The sequence below is a fragment of the Camponotus vicinus genome, unplaced genomic scaffold (genome assembly GCF_025532165.1).
Source record: "Camponotus vicinus isolate PSW18456_S1 unplaced genomic scaffold, iyCamVici1.0 SCAF_13, whole genome shotgun sequence".
Lineage (NCBI taxonomy): Eukaryota > Metazoa > Arthropoda > Insecta > Hymenoptera > Formicidae > Camponotus > Camponotus vicinus.
The window spans coordinates 7,466,465-7,487,456 of record NW_028141949.1 but is presented as its reverse complement, the minus strand read 5'-3'; the positions used below and the strand labels follow the sequence as shown (position 1 = coordinate 7,487,456).

Below are 20,992 nucleotides of genomic sequence, written 5' to 3'. Positions count from 1 at the left end.
TGTAAATTATTATCCGTGCACGATGAAAACTAAATTGAAGAAAAGCAACGGATGTTAAGGATCGTTTATCGCCTGTTTTCACCCTCCGTGTCCCGAGAAATGCTTTCTTGTTCGAAATTATGCGGCGATAAAGCAACGCCCGCAGAAAAGAACGGCCACCATAAAAGCGTCGATGATAGAAAGAAAGAACAGGATATTAAATAAATTAAGAACAATGGTTCGTTGACGCCTATCATGTATGGATACGGCCAAAATTGGGTGTCGAATAGCGCGATTAATAATATTGGGTGGCGGGAAAATCATCGATGGCAATTCAATAACATCGTCGCTTTCCTTAAGAGTCATCTCTTTCTCTCTTTCTCTCTTTTTCTCTGGTTTTAAATTTTGAAAGAAAGCGGTCGTTCAATTCGATGCGCTGCAAAATGACGTAAACTCTAATATTCAACCCCTAAATTATTTTTTAATTTTGAACGCAACCGTGAAATTATTCACGCGAATATTATAATTGAAATTTTTATTTTAGCACTACTATTAATTTTCATGTCGTTCAATTCGATGCGCTGCAAAATGACGTAAACTCTAATATTCAACCCCTAAATTATTTATTAATTTTGAACGCAACCGTGAAATTATTAACGCGAATATTACACAGAAAAAAGGACATTCTTGTTTTGAAAATATATTTAGTTTTAATATGAAAATCTTGAAATGAGATTATATTGCGTTAATTAAAGAAAAATATAATTGCTTGAATAATTGCTTACTTGAATGAAGCCATTTTATATAGTTCAATCAAGAAAAATATATTCTTATGATTTAAGATTTAATTTTCTTGAATGGAAAAGAAACAATGTTAGATAGAAAATAACATTTTTAAATCAAAGATTATAATTTTCTTAAAGTAGAATTAAATAATTATATATTCTTGAAGTGACAATTGCAATATTAAAATAAAACTATAATATAGTTGAAATTTAAAAATTATTAAATTCTTCTAAGGAGATTATAAATTGTTGCGTATATACGAAACAATGAACGCGTTAGTTTAAGTATATAAGTTTTGACTTGACACTTATTTCTTTTCTGTGTATAATTAAAATTTTTATTTTAGCATTACTATTAATTTTCATGTTCAAGCAAATCGATGCAAGCTGGATATAATATGCTAGAATTTTTTTTACATCAATAAATATATTTATACAAGATAAACAAAAAGATTAATTCTGAATGATATTTGTTCCGAATCGCCAAATGCCAGTCTTCGACTATCAATCAACGTTCACGTAATGAAATTCACGTAATGATTTCGACTGTCCGTTCTGCTCATTATCTTTCAAAAGTAATCATCTTTGGATTCATCCATCTACGGTGGTCTTTACGGTTTCCTAATTTTTCCCCCCACGGAAAATTCAGAGAGAATTCGGGAAAGGCGCACAATGCACGGTAGCGTGTATTCGAATCATCGAGGACGGCCAGCAGTCACACTAATTTCGTTTTGAGGAGAAGAGAGGTTGAGGAGCACCTAAGACTGTCCGTTCCCATTGTCACTCGTGGAAGTAGGAAGTTCATTATACGACCGAACTCGCCGACGATATTCCACCGACACGCTCACAATACCTGAAGAAGTTACCGAATGGCAGCATCGCGCGCGATGGCTTTCTTCCGCGGGAAAAGGAAGAATGGAGGGACGGAAACGAGACGCGTTCTATGAAAGACACTTTCCCGCCAAGTCATCCCAATCACGAGCAATGCCGCCAATCGCGCATCGTGATCGTGCACGAATCGAATCGCCGCTGCGCTGTGAAAATTAAACAATCTCGCAGTCGCCTAGACGATTAAAACTGCGCGCGAGATGTCTGAGAAATATTAAAATATTAAAATTTGCTGAAAAGCTGATATTTTTATATCAGCTGATTTTTTTATTCGGGCAATAAGGGTGACGTAATCCATATCCGATGTACAATATTTCGTAAAAAATTTATTATATGCATCATAAATGAAAAAAATAAGAAATTGAACAAAGGTCAGCGATGGAAAATTAAAAACACATTTTTCTATTAAATTTAATAATAATTTTAATTGGCTACAATTATAGTTCATTTAATTATCCATCTTTCTCGAAATTTTAATCCACTATAGCATAGATAGAAAAAAAGATTCGATCATGGTTTACAAACGATACTAGTGAAACTAGTCATCAGATTTCTCTCATAAGAAACGTAGGCAAAAAAGCGGAAGACTCGATAGAACGTACACTTCCTCTATCGCTTAATAACGGTGGAATCAATCTATATAAATGAAGCGATCGGGAGAGAAGGGACGGTCAAAGGCTGACACTTAAGATCTTAATATTCAATGATCGACAAATAACAATTAAACACCTGTTACTTGAATAACATATGGGTCGACCTTTCCTCTTTTTTGCTACCCCTTTTTCTAACATCTTCATCGAAATTTAGGTTTCCTTCCCGTTCTCGCGACTCCTCCCACGCACTCTTCCTCCCTTTCCTCCTGCGAAGATCCGGTAATAATTCTACGCGCGTTCCCACAATTTACTAGAATATAATTTTTTGTTTCATGTTTTGACATCTGGAATTTTGTAGTTTTTGTTAATAAAAGCTTTTAAAAAAAATAAATCAGATTGTAAAAAATTTAATAAATAATAAATTAAATAATAAATAATTAATAATTAATAAATAATAAATTTAATAATAAATAAATAATAAATAATTAATAAATAATAAATTTAATAAATCACAAAATTCAATAAGTTTATACGAGTTATATTTTATAGTTCGAATAATTTGTCCATTGAATATAAAATATTTGTATTGCAGAATGGATCGCGTTCTCATCGTTTGACGCGCGTAATTTCTCGAAAAAAAAGTAGAACAGACAAGAAATGCGCGAGTGGATATTTTTTTTTATCTACAACCCCCTTTTAAATCACACGGAGTACACTCGAGGGAGACACCGCGTAATCGGCGGGAATGGACGGAGCATAAAATCTGAATAACATAAAAGTAGCGAACGGAGACGGTGAATTCGCCTGTAAAAATTGCCGCGAGATATACGACGCCGTTACCAGGATTGGAACTAATTACCACCCAGGAGTCGACGTCCGCGCGTATCCCGCACGATAATAGTGAATCAGCTGACCTCCTATCGGCGACCATAGAACCCGGCCTCGGCGTCGACCTCGCCGATTTATTCGCTCGTAACGAGATAAAAAGAGAGGAAAATGCGACGAGGGGCCCTTACGAGCGAGGAAGGAGGAAGGCGGGAGAGGGTGAGGGAGAGAGAGGGAGATGGGCAATACTCTCGCATGCGGCCCAAGGCAATATTCATAGCCGATGCCGTTCGTCTACCCCTCATCATCGTCGTCGTCATCATTGTCGTGTGTCGTCGTTATTTATCGACGACAACGCGACGCTTCTCGCGATGTCCGATCGCGAAGCCATCGGCAGATGCGTCACTCATGCCGCCTCATCGATTATCCGCAAATCGAATCTCGCCTCTTTTCATACTCTTCTCTGTCTCTCTCTCCATCTTTCTCTCTCTCTCTCTCTCTCTCTCTCTCTCTCTCTTTCTCTCTCTCTCTCTCTCTCTCTCTTTCGGGCAACGCTCGAGAGAAACGCTCGACGGATCGGCGATTAAGGATAATCGCGCGCCGAGTGCCATTCGATTTGTTCGAACGCGCGTCGCGAGTGCCGTGAATTCGCGCGATACCAAACACGTATATTTATCGTTGAATAAAACCGACAATTCTCCTCAATCGTGCGCGTCGAGCTCTTGTTCCTTTTATTTAATTATGCATGAAGCGAACATTCGCAGCTTTCAAATATACGGAGTATTTCATAGACTGAGAACTTTGAATTTTAAATATTATGTTATATTATTGTCCAATTAATTGCGAAGCAAATATTTAAATAGGATCAATATGTAAAGCAATATATATATATATATATATATATATATATATATATATATACATACATACAGGGTGTCCCTGACCACCCGTACACCTCTTTTAAAATGAAATTAAATGGCTTTTATCAAAAATCGCGAACAATTTTTAAGTAAATCGGGTACGCTCTATCAAATGGTGATATTTTCAACTTTTGATTCCGACCGGAAATACGCCATCCGGATCGGAAGTTGAATTTTTTTAGGAGAACATAGTACTTTTTATCACAGATTCGAATTGTACGTGAAAAAATAAGAAACTTTTGTATCAAACGTTTTTTCTAAAAGTGCCTCTGTCAACCTTAAAATTGACCTTGAAAGTAACTGTGATGAAATAATGAACTTTCAATTTTAAGATTGACAGAGGCACTTTCAGAAAAAAACGTTTGATACAAAAGTTTCTTATTTTTTCATGTACAATTCGAATCTGTAATAAAAAGTACCATGTTCCCCTAAAAAAATTCAACTTCCGATCCGGATGGCGTATTTTCGGTCAGAATCAAAAGTTGAAAATATCACCATTTGATAGAGCGTACCCGATTTACTTAAAAATTGTTCGCGATTTTTGATAAAAGCTATTTATTTTCATTTTAAAAGGAGTGTACGGCCCTGTATATATATATACAGGGTGTCCGATTCGTGAGGAACCAAACGAAAAGTGATGATAGATTGGGTCAAACTAAGAAGAAAAGTCCTCTACCATTTTGCAAAATTCGCAATAATTATTAAGTAATAAGCAAAAATGAAGGTTACCTTTAATTTTTTAAATGGAACCCCCTATTTTTTATTATGTATTCTTATAGCTTATCTCGAGAGCTTTCCAAAACACTATAATAAAGTATTTCTTTATTGAGTACTTTTCGAGTTATGAGGCTTGAAATAATTTCTTAATTTTACATAAACCATAAAATATCTAGTAAAATATTCATTTTTCGATTATCTTACCTTAATACTTTTATATACAAAACAATGAGAGGAATCAATTGGTGTAAAGAAAAAACATAGTTGTTTTTAAAAAAAAATGTAATTTGCAATTAAGAATTACATATTTTTTCTTAAAAACAACTATGTTTTTTTTTACACCAATTGATTCCTCTCATTATTTTGCATATATGTATATATATATATATATATATATATGTATATACATATATATATATATATGTGTGTGTGTATTATACATATTGTGTTTGGAACAATTGTGCGATTGGCCTGAGACATTCCGTATAAATAATTACTATGATAAAGCAAAGTAAGACACCGATATCTGCGAAAAAAAATAGCAAATCAACTGTTCGAAATTATAATAATTGACGTCTCTTAAATAAAGAAAAAAATTAAAATGTCAAACTTATATTAGCGGCAATCTAATCATGTCGTTGCGATCGCATGCTGTAATTTTTTGCTTTTACTAACTAGTTTTTAACCTGGTAATAAATTACTAGAAATGTACTATGCAACAAATTTAATTTAAAGTCGAAATAATAACAAGATTTTCAAATCAAATCAATAACAATTGCCTCGATATGTTTACGAATTGTTAATCACATTGTTAATTAATTAATTGATTGCACAAATAATCTGTAATTAATCACATTTGACATTTTCTAATATTTGTCACGATTTCGGAAAATTATTTTACAAAATATCCCGATAAATATTAAGAGGCATTAAACACGATCAATTACAAGTAAATTTCAGATTATTAATCCATTAATGCTACCGATTTAACACGGAAAATATCGCATTATTTAGCCGAATTAAATCGATTAATTATCGTCAATTAATTTGATATTCCCGACAATCATTTGTACGCTGAAGCTACATGAAAGTTCAAACAAAGATTTTGTTTTGACCTAAAAATTGAATATCTTATATTAAGAATACTTAACGTTATGTAAATGTGTGCATCAATTTTGAAGATTCTCGGGTAATATAGTGAATTTTAGAAGTGAATTTCGCACCGACGTATCTTCGCCGAAACGTACCTGTCACTTACGTCTCGCGGCACGTGACTTCCTCGTCTCTTACTGTCACATAATCTCTCGATTATCTCTCGAGAAACCTGACGCTCGGTATAATCCGACGAATGCGAAACAAGCGGTGTACACGAAACTTTCTACGCGAGAATTTTCTCTCTAACCAAAAAATTTGAGCCAACAAATAACTTTAGACCTACATTTTCGACAATTTAATGAAGTCATAAGTGTTGAAATGTGGGAGTTTGATAATTATGTTTCGTAATTGTTCTTTACCTGTTTTCGCGCGTGTCTTGTGTCGCGATATAACCTGGTGAGTGTGTAAAAAAAGAATGAATGAAATGGATTCAACGACGTGACTAAAGGCGATGGAACGGATTCGACGATGTGACTAAAGGCGATGGAACAGATTCGACGATGTGATTAAAGGCGATGGAACAGGATAACAATGACAAAACGTCGTTCATGTGAGTACATTTTTTTCATCTTTTATTCGCTTACATTGCGTTTATTATTGCTAATATGTGCGTTACGTGTAAAATTATGTATAAGATCATTAAAGTCAGTAACGCGACAAATATTCTCTCTCTGATAAATATGTTCTTAATCTTCTGAAATTTTTTTGAGAAATGTCGAAAATTTAAAAGAATAATAAAATTATACGAAGAATTGCGTAACTTTTATCCTTCGACAATTTATGTCAAATGTACGTAAATACACATGTACTGTTGCATTTTTTAAACTGCTTACTCAACAGTAAAATATACGGGATATAATCCAAATCATATTTATCAAAATACGTTAGAAACACGTTAAATATACTCATGCTCTGTATTTATTTTAATATATGAAAAAATTATTTTTATTAGTAAAAAACGAAGAAGTTTAATAATGAAAAATACGTTATACATATATACATCAAAATTAAAAAGCTTTCATGGTTTATTTCGATTTTCTTAAGGATATGAATGGAATCGAATAAAATAATGATAAATATCTTGCACAGTGCTAAGTTTTATTCTAAAATCATCGGGGTTTCTTGAGTGTGCAAAGTAATCTAATAAGACGTGTCAGAGTGCCGAGTGAAATCTAAATCATTTTTATCTATCTTACAATGACAGATTTCAATATCCTCATTTCTTCAGAAACCTACGAAATATATAGAAAATTAATAACAAATTAAATTAATATAAATCTGTTGTAATTTTTTTTTTAGTAAATGTTAAATTTAAATGTTAAACTTGTCTATATGTAGATATATAATCAAAAAAATATTTATATACTTTATATTCTATGTAATCATATATATATATATATATATATATATATATATATATATATATATAACTGTAAAATATCTTGTAAAATATTTATTTTTCGGTTATCTTACCTTAATACTTTTATGTACAAAATAATGAGAGGAATCAATTGATGTAAAGAAAACACATAATTGTTTCGAAAAAAAAATGTAATTTGCAAGTAACAATTACATTTTTTTTCTTAAAAATAACTATGTGTTTTCTTTACAACAATTGATTCCTCTCATTATTTTGTACATAAAAGTATTAAGGTAAGATAATCGAAAAATGAATATTTTACAAGATATTTTACAGTTTATGTAAAATTAAGAAATTATTTCAAGCCTCATAACTCGGAAAGTACTTAATGAAAACTAACTTAATTATAGTGTTTTGGAAAGCTCTCGAGATGAGCTATAAGAATATGCAAAAGTATATAGGGTATCCCATTTAAAAAGTTGGAGGTGACCTTCACGTGACCTTCAGCTGACTCTTCAAGGTCAAATGGCACCGTCTTATGTCCCCCCCGAAACCATACAACTATTGTCTGAAACATTTTTCCCAATCTCTTTTACTTTAAGAAATATTCAGCTGCATCACTTAAGACACACCCTGTATATATATATATATATATATATATATATGCACACATGTGTAAACATATAATATACGAATGTATATAGTGATTATACTTGATTTTATATCATATATGTATATTGTGGTGTGTATATATATTTTCTCTCATGAGTTATATATGAAATACAGATAGTACATGATATAAACTACAAATTTTTCATACGATTCATATTACAATTACTATTAAGGAAGTAAAAATGTAATAAAAAGCTACATATCAACTATATGATTTTATTGTTATTAATTATTTTGTTATTAATAATTAATGATTAAATAACTATTGAAGTAAAACCGCATGATTTTCTTAAATACAAAATATATACATATATAGTAAATAAACTGTCAAGCGCGACTTATAAAATTAATTTCATAATCCACTAATGAATCGCACTCAGCAATCTAAGTTTTAGTTAAATACATAGCATAAAATTTTCAATCCTAGAGCGTTCGCACCTATTCCTGTTCCCAGTCCAGCTTTCGTTCTAGATCCTGGGTAAATATTTATTTTAATCTAATATCTTTGATCTTGACATATATTGTCAAAGTTGCTATCTTGAGTGACTGCCAAACCGTCCTTCGTTGTTTATTAAAAAGTTACAAAAAATAAAAAAGGTTTCATGAATTTCACGTAATTTTCGGACATTTTACAAAATGAATTTCTACCTGACTCATTCGTTTATGTGTAGTAAGTGAAAGGCGTGAGTAGAGGAAGGGTTCTGTCCTTTCCTCTCCATCCCTTCGAAAAATAGTTTCCGTTTTGTACAATTTGAAAGTACGATGCAAAAAATTTGAATTTTATAAAATAATCCAAACCAAATTTTAGTTGTAAATCAGAAATAAATTTAAGTAGGTTATATCTTTCGAAAGTGGAGCCCTCCGTAAGAAGGGCCGAAAGCCGGAACCTATTGTATCCACGTATATTCTTTGCAAGACGAAGCAAAGTTCACTCTACGTATAATCTTGACTCTTGCTGAGAATGAACTTGGCTTCGTTTTGTAAAGTACATGCGTAGACATAGTGGGCTCTACCTTCTCCCCTGGGAGACTGCTCTTCCGAAAGAAGTAACCTAACCCAAAACCTAATTTTGATTTTAAATCAGAACGCATGTTCTTTACGAAATGAAGAAATACCTCCCTTTTCTCTACCAGAGAGGTCAACTTCCGGAAGATATAACCTAATTCAAACGTAATTTCGATTTTAAATAAAAAATAGCTTTGGGTTAGATTAGTCTCTTTCGGGATGGGGGTGCAGGGAGAGGAGCCCTTCCCTTGCCCACGCGTTTCACTTACTACACATAAATGAATGAATCAGGTAGAAATTTATTTTTACTTTTTATTAAAACGTATATAATGTTCAAAAATTACATGAAATTCGTGAAACTTTTTTGTTTATAATTTTTTAATAAATAATAATCGAAAATTTTTTTGGTCACTCAGAGTAGTGGCTTTGACAATACATGTCAAGATCAAAGTCATTGCTGATAAGTTAAAGTAAATATTTACCAAATAATAATTCTGTTTCTGTTTCTCCTGTTGAATTTCCTGATTATACCGATCGTCGCACTAAATTACTACGATCCTTAAAGTGATCGGTCATACTAAGAAATCCGTTCACTGATTGCTTCTTTAAATAAATATTATTTTATAATAAATATATATAAATCCGGTAAAAATACGAAAAAAATTATACATAGCTTTTTTGTTTTAAATTTTTTCGAATAGAAGAAAATTTCATTGAAATAAAGCTTAACATTATAAGTACATATATGTATAAGCCATTTAGACATGCATCTTACTTACATCTCGAAAGTCATTTAGCGACGACTCAGCGAATTAAAAGAGCAATTAAATTTTTTAAATTTACAGATATAACTTCTTAAAATTTAATTGATATTAAAATATAAACAATATTAATTATTCTCTAATACTAAAATGCTAATAACTCTGAATAATCGGTACTATATAACTTGTCATGAAATTGCATGCCTCAAGCGATTCAAAGGTTTCAAAAAATTACTTGAAAATAAATAAAAATATTTTGAGAAATATATTTACATTTATTTTTTCTATAATATAAACCATTAAAATGTATTTTTACTCCCGACTGCTGCCAACCTACGGTTGGCAAAAGACGGAGGGAGTATGCGTTTCACCGAGCTGGGATCGGTACTCACAGCTTTTCTCGATAACAATAACATAGTTCGGTGTCATCTGTTGCACATCAGTTTTTTATTAACCAAGGATGGTTTAAAACATATAATTATTATTATTAACCAAGGATGGTTTAAAACATATAATTATTATTCTTTATTCTATTAATAAAAAGCGGAAAAACAATATTATTTCGCCGATACGTTCTCTCATTGGCTGCGAGCGAAACTAAGAAGCAAAAATGATTCACCAATAAGATTCGTTCTAAGCATCCGTATAGGGAAAAATATAATTGGAGACATCTCGAAGTATTGGCGGCAATAATAATTGACATAACCCTACATGTCAAATTATTATTGTTGATTAATGATAATAAATTGTGAAAAATTGTAAAGTTATTTAAAAATCAGCATGGATAATATGGATATATCTGAAGCAAGTGTTCCTAAACAGGTAAGCTTTTCTCTCTTTCTATTATTAATAATAATTATATTTACACCAAAATCATAATAATAATATAATATAACACAAAGTCATAATAATAATATAATATAACATAATGAGAGAAAATAATCTTCTGCATAGCCATATAATTATGATTATATAGTATTTCTGCAATCATAGAAGTTTATATATTTGTTGCGTAGCCAAGAATGATTGTAAAAATATTATATAATCATTTTCAATCAATTATATGGCTACACAGAAGATTATTTACTCTTGCATTATGTTATATTATTTATGTAAAAGTTTATATATTTGTAGCGTAGTCATAATAATAAATAATACAACAATAATATAACATAATGTGAGAGAGAATCTTTTGCATAGCCACATAATTATGATTATATAGTATTTCTGCAATCATAGAAGTTTATATATTTGGTGCGTAGCCAAGAATGATTGCAGAAATATCATATAATCATAATTATATGGCTACGCAGAAGATTATTTTCTCTCATTATGTTATATTATATTATTTATTATTATGACTATGCTGCAAATAAAATAATTATTATTAATAAGTAATACAACAATAATATAACATAATGTGAGAGGAACCTTTTGCGAAGCCATAAATGATGATATGATTATGATGGTATGATATTTCTACAATCACATTCTTGGCTATGCAACAAATATATAAACTTCTATGATTGTAGAAATACTATATAATCATAATTATGTGACTATGTAGAAGATTCTGTCTCGCATTATGTTACATTATTAGATACAAATTATTACATGCATATTATTTAATAACAAAAACAAAATGTAAAAAATATAATTGTGAAATAATAAAAAAGTAATAATAATATATATAAATAATAAATAAAAAAAGTATAAAATAGAACAAACAAAAATAATAATAATGATAAATAAAATAATAAATAAAAAAAAGGTATAAAATAAGAAACATAATTCAAAATAATAAAAATTAATTAAAAAGATAATAAAATAAAAACAAGTAAAGAAGTAAATAAACTACAGCTTTTAAAAGAATGAAATAAAAAAAGTTTTTTAGAAAAAAAAGTACTCCTGAAATAACATTTATATCTATTTGTAAGTACTAATAATTAATAATTAACTTCAAATTAATATTAAATATTACATTTAAAAAATTATACATGAGGGAAGTAATAATTATTATTATTTCAATTTATTCATATTTGAATTTGCTCTTTCCACATATAATTTATTATTATTAATTCCACATTTTACAAGAGCAGTCGGGAGACGCCGCGTTAAAGCTCTAAAACATATTTAAAGTTTGTCAAAATTGGTGATCGCACTACCTGATATTCCTCTTGTAAGGCTGCGTTCGGAAACATCACCCGAGTGCCCCCGGGTATCATTTTATCCTTGTTGTTCACCGAATGTTAAACAAGGATAAAATGATACCCGGGGGCACTCGGGTGATGTTTCCGAACGCAGCCTAAGTGTGTTCCGTATGTGTATACATGAGTGTATGCATGTATGTGCGTATGTTTTAATCTAGCGCGGCGTCTCCCGACTGCTCTTGTAAAATGTGGAATTAATAAAAATAAATTATATGTGGAAAGAGTAAATTCAAATATGAATAAATTGAAATAATAATAATTATTACTTCCCTCATGTATAATTTTTTAAATGTAATATTTAATATTAATTTGAAGTTAATTATTAATTATTAGTACTTACAAATAGATATAAATGTTATTTCAAACTTTTTTAATCTTACATTTTTTATTATTAAATATTTGTTAAATTCTTGTTTTTTATTATTTACTTTTTTGTTTTTGTTTTTATTTTATTACTCATGAAGAGTGAGTAAAGCGCATGTGAAGCGCGCATGAGTCCGCCATTAGCAACACTGTCGTATCGTTGTCTCGCGACGTTACCAACTCGTTGCACGTGTACTTGGTATACAAGACATATTAAAGTAACTTCTTAGGGATATATCTTTTTATTTTAACATATTTCGAACGAGTGTAAACATATTTTTTTGTGTGTAACGTTAAATATATTTATATAGCTGTGACAAGGAAAAAGAAGGTTAATCGGCTTTTACACCAACAATGAGATAACATGCTGTGTGCGATGTTCAGCTTCGATTAATTCAAGTAAAAAGCAATGATTGCTTCTCATTTCAACTAATCGAAGCTTCACGTCATATACGTAACGTGTTATCTTATTATTAGTGAAAAACGGCTTAGAATCTCACTTCCTAAGAGTGAATCTGTTCACTCGTAATTGAGTGAAAAATAACTTGACGAAAGTGATGACTCCACTCTGATTGAGTGAATTATTCACTTCGAACCGAGTGACACATTCACTTTACGTTCAGAGTTAAGCAGTTCACTTTTGTGAAAAGTGAATATTCACTAATTACGAGTGGCAGTATTTTCACTATCACTTGGAGTGAATATTCACTCGTTTGGAGTTAGATTTCACTCTAAGAAATTTAGAGAATACTTGATAGCGCCGTATCGACAACAGTGACTCTCAATGCTCGGATGCAGTTTTTTATGTACTCTTTTATGTATCGCAACGCTACCACGTTACTTGATAAGAAAGATTTTTTTATAAGATTTTTCGCATATTTTGATATGCCATAAAATTTAATGAATATTACACAGAAAATTCAAAAATATATTTTATTTCAATTATTGATTTCCGGGGAAAGTTCGCGATTAATGTTCATCGTCAGATATATATATATTAATTATTCGAAATATTTATCGTTTTCAAAATATCAAAAATATTTTCCATCATTCCGTTAAATGGATGAGAAACCTTTTATCAAAAGGTCATAAAGAAGAAAGTTAACTCGAGTAAGTTTAGGTCTCGTTAAAAATTATATTTAATAATTAATATTGAATATAATATTATATTTAATATATATATATATATATGTGTGTGTGTGTGTGTGTGTGTGTGTGTGTGTGTGTGTGTGTGTGTATGTGTAGGACGTTTCTGTACATATTAGTGCTACTCAGTCAAATAAGGCCTTTTATCTCTTGCAGCATATTCAAAAACGTTTTAAGCTCTTTATTCTTACTTATATTTCTTATATTTATCTTACATTTATTTTATGATTTACGTAAGCATGCTATCATTTGCACATTTATATCGAACAAAGGAACATAAGTTTATAGTTACACATTTTTAAAGCTGTTTATATAAAGCAGTTTTTATTAATTTTATCGCTATTACGACATTTATCACTTTTGATTTGGAATTAAGTATAAGTCGAATGACATTACATTTTGAGATTAGGTATCAATAACATGGTGTCGTTCTGCATCCTCGACAATTATTTGTCGATAACTCTAGTCATCAGTCTAAATGCAATTCTAATTGCAAGTGTACAGCCTCAATTGAAATTAGTTAATGTGGTAAGATATTATTGTTAATATTTTAAATTTAAGACAAAGTAATATTTAGCGCTTTATAAAATTATTTAGCGCTTATTAAAATTTAAACTAAACTCTCTTTTCTCTGGATTATTTAAATTTGCAACCGCAAATAACTAAAAATAATTATTTTTACTCAACTTTTATTTATAGGTATTTAGACATGGCGATCGAACACCCGATAACAACGGATATGAAATGTTTCCGACTGATCCATATCTAAATTATTCATTTTTCCCGACAGGTCTTGGCCAATTGACTAATGTAAGTAATGTAATTTTATTTTGATATTTTTTCTAAGGAAAGTGATAGAATGAAAATAATAAATTATAAGCCAATATGGAAGTGTTATAAGCCAATATCTAAAATTGAATATTCACAAAAATTTTATGTGTATACGTGTGTATATGTGATATTAGAAAATTATACACATGTGCACAAAATTTTCAAGCATAAAATTTATTTTAAAAATTTTTTGCCGAGAAATTATAAAGTTCACACATACTTTTCGAAAAATACAACTTTTTATAAAATAAATTTTTATCTACTTTAATGTAGAATATATTGATTTAAAATTAAATTAAATTTGCTTGAATGTTAATATAAAAATCTATATTTTATCTATATTAAATTAATCTATATTTATTGATTTAAAATCGATTAATTCATACAATTATTTATACAATTTTATAGCATGGCAAAAAACGTGAATATGAATTGGGACAAGCTTTGAGTAGAAGATATAAAAAATTCCTCGGCGATCTATATCTGCCAAAGCTCGTCGTGGGTCACAGTTCCGATTATGATCGAACAAAGATGTCCCTGCAACTCGTTCTTGCTGCTTTATTTCCGCCTGCGGATCGTCGACAACGATGGAACACTGATTTAAATTGGCAACCAATTCCGGTGACATATGTATCACGTATCGACAATTTTTACTTGAGTGATGAATGTCCAAAGTAAGTCCGACTAATGTTATCAGACATAAATCAAAGGAAAATAAAAATTTATTGTTTAAATGGATATATCTATTTATCTATATCTAACAGATGTTTTGATTATGTACTTTCGAACAAATAAATAAAGATAAAATACAATATATAGAAAATTAATAAAAAAATATTCAAAGAAAACAACTTTAAATATTATAAATTTAAAGATAAAGAAATATTTTTTAAAACTCAAAGATTCATGTAAAAGAGAAATAGATTTATATCTAAGATGCGATTTTTCAGATTTCTCAAAGAGTACGATCGTATATTGAATTTGCCTGAAATAAAAAAAGAGATGTCCCGATTTAAAGACATAATGAGCAAGTTGACGGAATTAACCGGTAAGAATATCGAGAAACCTTTGGACTTATATTATTTGTATCATACTTTCGTAACAGAGTCGTCCATGAATCTAACTCTTCCCGAATGGGCGCACGATTACTTTCCTGATGGTCCACTGTTCGATGCAATTGTACTCGCATATAATATTGCCAGTTATACTTCTTCAATAAGAAAGCTCTACGCTGGTAAGATATAGTTAAAAAGTTTATCTTTATAATTTTATTTATGGATTCTTTTCTGCTTCAGGTCCGATGATTCGCATAATATTCAACAATATGATAATTGAAAAAAATCCAATCCCATCGAATACAAAGCTTTATTTGTATAGTGGTCATGAATCTAACATCGTGGCGATGTTACAAGCATTTAAATTGTATAAACCTCATGTACCTGAATATTCTAGTGCGGTTATTTTAGAATTATTGGAGCAGAATAAGCAGTATTACGTGAAGGTAAGTATGTTATCAAACAATATTTCTTTGTTTCTCTGATTAATTACACGTTAATGTTAATTCAATCTATGATTTTTCGAGTTATATAGAATATCTTGAAATCGATGATAAATATATCGTATATTTTGCGATGTAAACTTCAATTCATTAAAATTAATATTATTTCTCTTATTTGTTATTATTATTTTTAATTTATCAATCTTTGTTTTCTGGGAAATTTTTAATTAGTTTTTGAATAAAAATGTTAAACGATCGAAGTGAGAGATAACTATGTCAATTTATTAAATTATCCATTAATATATGAAGATACCCTGGCGAAAATAAATATCGGAGCGTAAGTCGAATGTAAAGAAAGAGTGTAAACAGAACGAAACGTAAACGAAGTATTAACGCTTCGTTTACGTTTCGTTGTTTCAATTTACGCCTCTTAGAAGCTTCGTTTACACTTCTGTTACTCTTTCTTTACATTCGACTTACGCTCCGATATTTATTTTCGCCAGGCTATAAATTTAATTATTCATTAATATATGAAGATATAAATTAAATTATCCATTAATATATGAAGATATAAATTTAATTATTCATGTCGCGTTTGTTTTACTAACAATAAGTATTATTTTATAATTTTATAAATCTTTTATATAGTTTCTACATTATCGAGGCATTCCGCCAATCTTTGATAAGCTTCAGATCCCAGGTTGTGAAATGCTCTGTCCTTTCGACAAGTTCTCGTATCTAATTCACGATTTGATTCCGTCTGACGAAGATATGATTTGCGACAAGAGGCAGACTCCAGATTATGTTAACACGGAATATCCTCAGCAAACACAGATATATAACTATCATGTTGTTACTATATAACGAAATATAACAGATAATATAACGTATACGGTACATGTAACGTAAATGTTAGAAGTGTTAGTTGAAATTTCCCACTCATGGATTATTACAGTTGTATAACATAAATATAACAGATAACAAATAAAATATATAAAAGTTATATAGCAGCTATATTACTTGTTGCATTATTATATTATAATATAACTATACTGTTATCTGTTACTGTATATTAACTTATAATTTACCTTTGTACATAGCCAGAAAAGATCTTTGAATTAATTCTAAGCGAAAGCTATTTCATTTGCTTTCACTGGAATTAATTCAAAGACCTTTTCTGGGATGTACAAAAGGACATATATATGTTTTTGTATAATATGAAAGGGAAAAAGTTTAAGATAAAAAAACAAAAATAAACAAAAAATCTAAAATAAAAAATTAAATAAATTAAAAGAAAAATTATATAAAAAAATAAAGACAGAACGAAAAAGGAATAAAATAAAAACAAAAACAAAAAAGTAAATAATAAAAAACAAGAATTTAACAAATATTTAATAATAAAAAATGTAAGATTAAAAAAATTTGAAATAATATTTATATCTATTTGTAAGTACTAATAATTAATAATTAACTTCAAATTAATATTAAATATTACATTTAAAAAATTATATATGAGGGAAGTAATAATTATTATTATTTCAATTTATTCATATTTGAATTTACTCTTTCCACATATAATTTATTATTATTAATTTCACATTTTACAAGAGCAGTCGGGAGACGCCGCGCTAGATTTAAAACATACGCACATACATGCATACACTCATGTACACATACGGAACACACTTACAAGAGAAGTATCAGTTAGTACGATCACAAATTTTGACAAACTTTAAATATGTTTTAGAGCTTTAACGCGGCGTCTCCCGACTGCTCTTGTAAAATGTGGAATTAATAATAATAAATTATATGTGGAAAGAGTAAATTCAAATATGAATAAATTGAAATAATAATAATTATTACTTCCCTCATGTATAATTTTTTAAATGTAATATTTAATATTAATTTGAAGTTAATTATTAATTATTAGTACTTACAAATAGATATAAATGTTATTTCAAACTTTTTTAATCTTACATTTTTTATTATTAAATATTTGTTAAATTCTTGTTTTTTATTATTTACTTTTTTATTTTTGTTTTTATTTTATTCCTTTTTATTTACTTTTTCGTTCTGTCTTTATTTTTTTATATAATTTTTCTTTTAATTTATTTAATTTTTTATTTTAGATTTTTTGTTTATTTTTGTTTTTTTATCTTATACTTTTTGTTGGCAGCAGTCGGGAGTACTTTTTTTTCTAAAAAACTTTTTTTATTATATATGTGCTTTCTTCTTGATATTATTATTATTAGTATATTTAAAAGATTCTACTTTTTATATTTAATTTACCATTTATATATCGACACACAATATCGATATAATCAACATAATTTATATGTTACTTTGTTTTGAGATTGTAAATGAATTATTTTCACGAATTTCTTACCACCAACGTCACGCAAAGTAAAGTAATGAAGAATAGTTTAATCATCATGCTTAAGGCTCCTGAGATTCGCCACGATACTCTGAGTTGACGGTGGCGACATAAAAATAAAAATCAAGCGGTAAGAATAAGATTTACCATATATAAGTAAAAAATATATATATAAGTAAAGTATGTTACTAATTGGTAAAACATTCAATCAGTAAAACTAAACAAATGTAAATATTCTCAAACATTAAGTATGAAATGCACACAAAAAAAAGCATATATACTCCTGGACAAAATTATGCGTTAATTTTGTCCAGGAGTATATAAATGAACTCGAAATTCAAAATTTTATTAAACCAAGTTTAGACAAATAAGGACAGCCACATACAAATAAATTGTTTAATATTCTTTCTCTTTTGAAATATTTACCTAAAGCGATTGAAATGAAACACATATGTATATGTATATATGCATGTATATATATATATATATATATATATATATATATATATATGCGTGCGTGCGTGTGCGTGCGTGTGGGGGGGGGCGCGTAAAAAAAGATATATATATATAAAGAATAAGATATTTTAATAGATAGTTTATTGATTAGGTAGTGGATTAGGTAGTTTATTGATTAGGTTAAATAGGTATTGTGTGATAAATAGTTTATGATTCGGAATAGTTTATGATCGTATCTTTGTTCTTATTTTCTATATTATTTTTAAAAAGAATTATTTATATTAGAATTATTTTATTGAAAAAAATCATTATTTTGTTTAAAAAAGTACACATTTAAGTTAAAATCATCTAATACAATTCAACGTATATAATTGATCTATTTGATACTTACTTTTAATCCTTTTTCGAGAAATTTGTAACGCAAATTTCAAGTTTTTCAGTGAAAAATTGTACACACTGTAAAATTTTGTTACATAATGGCATACAATGTTCAGTTGCGCATTTATAAAACAGTCAAATAATTATATAAAATTGCATATATTAAATTCTTTCGCAACAAACTATTTCCAACTAATTGCAACTTTTGCAATAGACTATCTGCAAATAATGCATTTTTATGCAATTAAATTTTAAAATACCATATATAATACCTTTTTATGAGTTTTAAAAATAATTGTAAATACTTATAAAGAATATATAGAAAAAAATATTTTTTATTAGAAATTGTTTAATTCAAAATAATATAAAAAACACATAAGAATTGATCAATATAATTATTACATAATTTAACATATAAAATAAAAAAGAATTATGATATAAAGAATATTGCCTAATAATAATAATGCTTAATAATATTTATTATTAGCAACATTATCATGATAACTACAATGGCACCCATGAAACTATCAAACATGACTAACATATAATGGAACCAATACTTATCGCATGATAAAACATAGTTGAAACGCTCTAATGACAAGTTATAAACTTTTTTTTTCTCACTTCCATAATATAAAGAAAACTTATATTAAATGCGATGTGTTAAACTATAAATAAATATATAAATAAGTAAAATATAAATAATATTTTATGTAACTACCGAATATCTAAGTTTAAACAACGTAAATTCGTATAAATTAAAACTATAATATAAATATAAAAACATTGTCGAAATACTTTAAACACCTTAATATTTATCACATTGTTTTTAATTATCATTTAATTTACGAAGAATTTAAGAGCAAAAGTTGCATGAAATATGCATTATTATAATCACTGACTTTACTATAATATGACTTTATTACAATATAAGTCTAAAATTTTGCAGTCTGAATCTCACATTTAACTTTTATATACTTATATGCTTATATACTTATATACTTACATACTTATATACTTATATATTTATATACTTCTATACTTATATACTTACATACTTATATGTTTATATTCTTATATATTTATATGTTTATCAATTTATATGAGTAGTTCATATATTTCAGTATTACATAAAATTATGGTCAACGTTTCTATATTCTTACAATTAAAATAGAAATTAATCAGTTTTCTACATGCAAATCAAAATATCGAAATAGATAAAAGAAAGTGTCTGTGAAGCAAGCACGACAGTCTAGGATTTTCAAAAAAATAATAAGAGCTCTGATAGCACTTTTCATAGTTCTACAGTTCCTGATAAAAATTAAAAAGATTTCCGCATTCCTTATATTAAAAAATCGAAATCGAAAAAATGTCGTGCTAACTTCGCGAATCTAACACGACACGCTTCCTTCTAAAGTACTAAAACGCGTTGAAAATGATTATTTTTGATAACAGTTCTTGATATTTCTGTTCAAGTTCAGCGTATATATATGCAATTTTAGACTTAATTATCGATATAATTACATATATATATATATATATATATATATATACAGGGTGTCCCATTTTAACTTGGACAGTAAAATATCTCAAAAACTAAGCCCAGCAAACAAAAATGTTTCAGACAAAAGTTGTATGGTTTCGAGGGGGCCATAAGATGGTACCATTGGTTTGACCTTGAAGAGTTATTTGAAGATCACATGAAGGTCACCTTCAATTTCTTAAATGGAACCTACTATTTGTCATTGCATATTCTTGTAGCTTATCTCGAGAGCTTTCCAAAACACTATAATTAAGTACCTTTTCGTTAAGTACTTTTTTAGTTATGAGGCTTGAAATAATTTCTTAATTTTACATAAACCGTAAAATATCTTGTAAAATATTCATTTTTCGATTATCTTACCTAATACTTTTACGTACAAAATAATGAGAGGAATCAATTGGTGTAAAGAAAACACATAGTTGTTTTGAAGAAAAAATAAGTAATTTGCAATTAACAATTCCATATTTTTTCTTAAAAACAACTATGTGTTTTCTTTACACCAATTGATGATTCCTCTCATTATTTTGTACATA

General features: G+C 28.6%; 1 protein-coding gene and 1 long non-coding RNA gene across 12 annotated transcripts; one reads left to right on the top strand and one right to left on the bottom strand.

Annotated features, from left to right (window-relative positions):
* Nucleotides 1-6,475: 6,475 nt before the first annotated feature.
* LOC145964187 (uncharacterized) lies at nt 6,476-9,556 on the bottom strand. Of its 3 annotated transcripts, none has more exons than XR_014436364.1 (4): nt 9,382-9,556; nt 8,333-8,368; nt 7,623-7,790; nt 6,476-7,094 (listed from the first exon to the last, which is right to left on the bottom strand). It is a non-coding gene; the product is annotated as an uncharacterized LOC145964187 (long non-coding RNA). The 3 variants fall into 3 exon arrangements; XR_014436363.1 differs by lacking the exon at nt 9,382-9,556 and adding an exon at nt 8,543-8,768 and having other exon boundaries at nt 8,333-8,453; XR_014436362.1 differs by lacking the exon at nt 8,333-8,368.
* A 697-nt stretch (nt 9,557-10,253) lies between these two features.
* Nucleotides 10,254-16,694, top strand: LOC145964185 (venom acid phosphatase Acph-1). Of its 9 annotated transcripts, none has more exons than XM_083086652.1 (8): nt 10,254-10,482; nt 12,545-13,343; nt 13,789-13,907; nt 14,079-14,189; nt 14,619-14,884; nt 15,161-15,444; nt 15,506-15,711; nt 16,357-16,694. In XM_083086652.1, the coding sequence occupies exons 3-8, from the start codon at nt 13,800-13,802 to the stop codon at nt 16,570-16,572; spliced, it is 1,191 nt and encodes a 396-aa protein (XP_082942778.1). In that variant the 5' UTR covers nt 10,254-10,482; nt 12,545-13,343; nt 13,789-13,799; the 3' UTR covers nt 16,573-16,694. The 9 variants fall into 9 exon arrangements, with proteins under 9 accessions (XP_082942778.1, XP_082942776.1, XP_082942777.1 ...); XM_083086657.1 differs by lacking the exon at nt 10,254-10,482 and having other exon boundaries at nt 12,278-13,343; nt 15,161-15,258; nt 15,316-15,444; XM_083086653.1 differs by lacking the exon at nt 10,254-10,482 and adding an exon at nt 12,381-12,451 and having other exon boundaries at nt 12,957-13,343.
* The last annotated feature ends 4,298 nt before the right edge of the window (nt 16,695-20,992 follow it).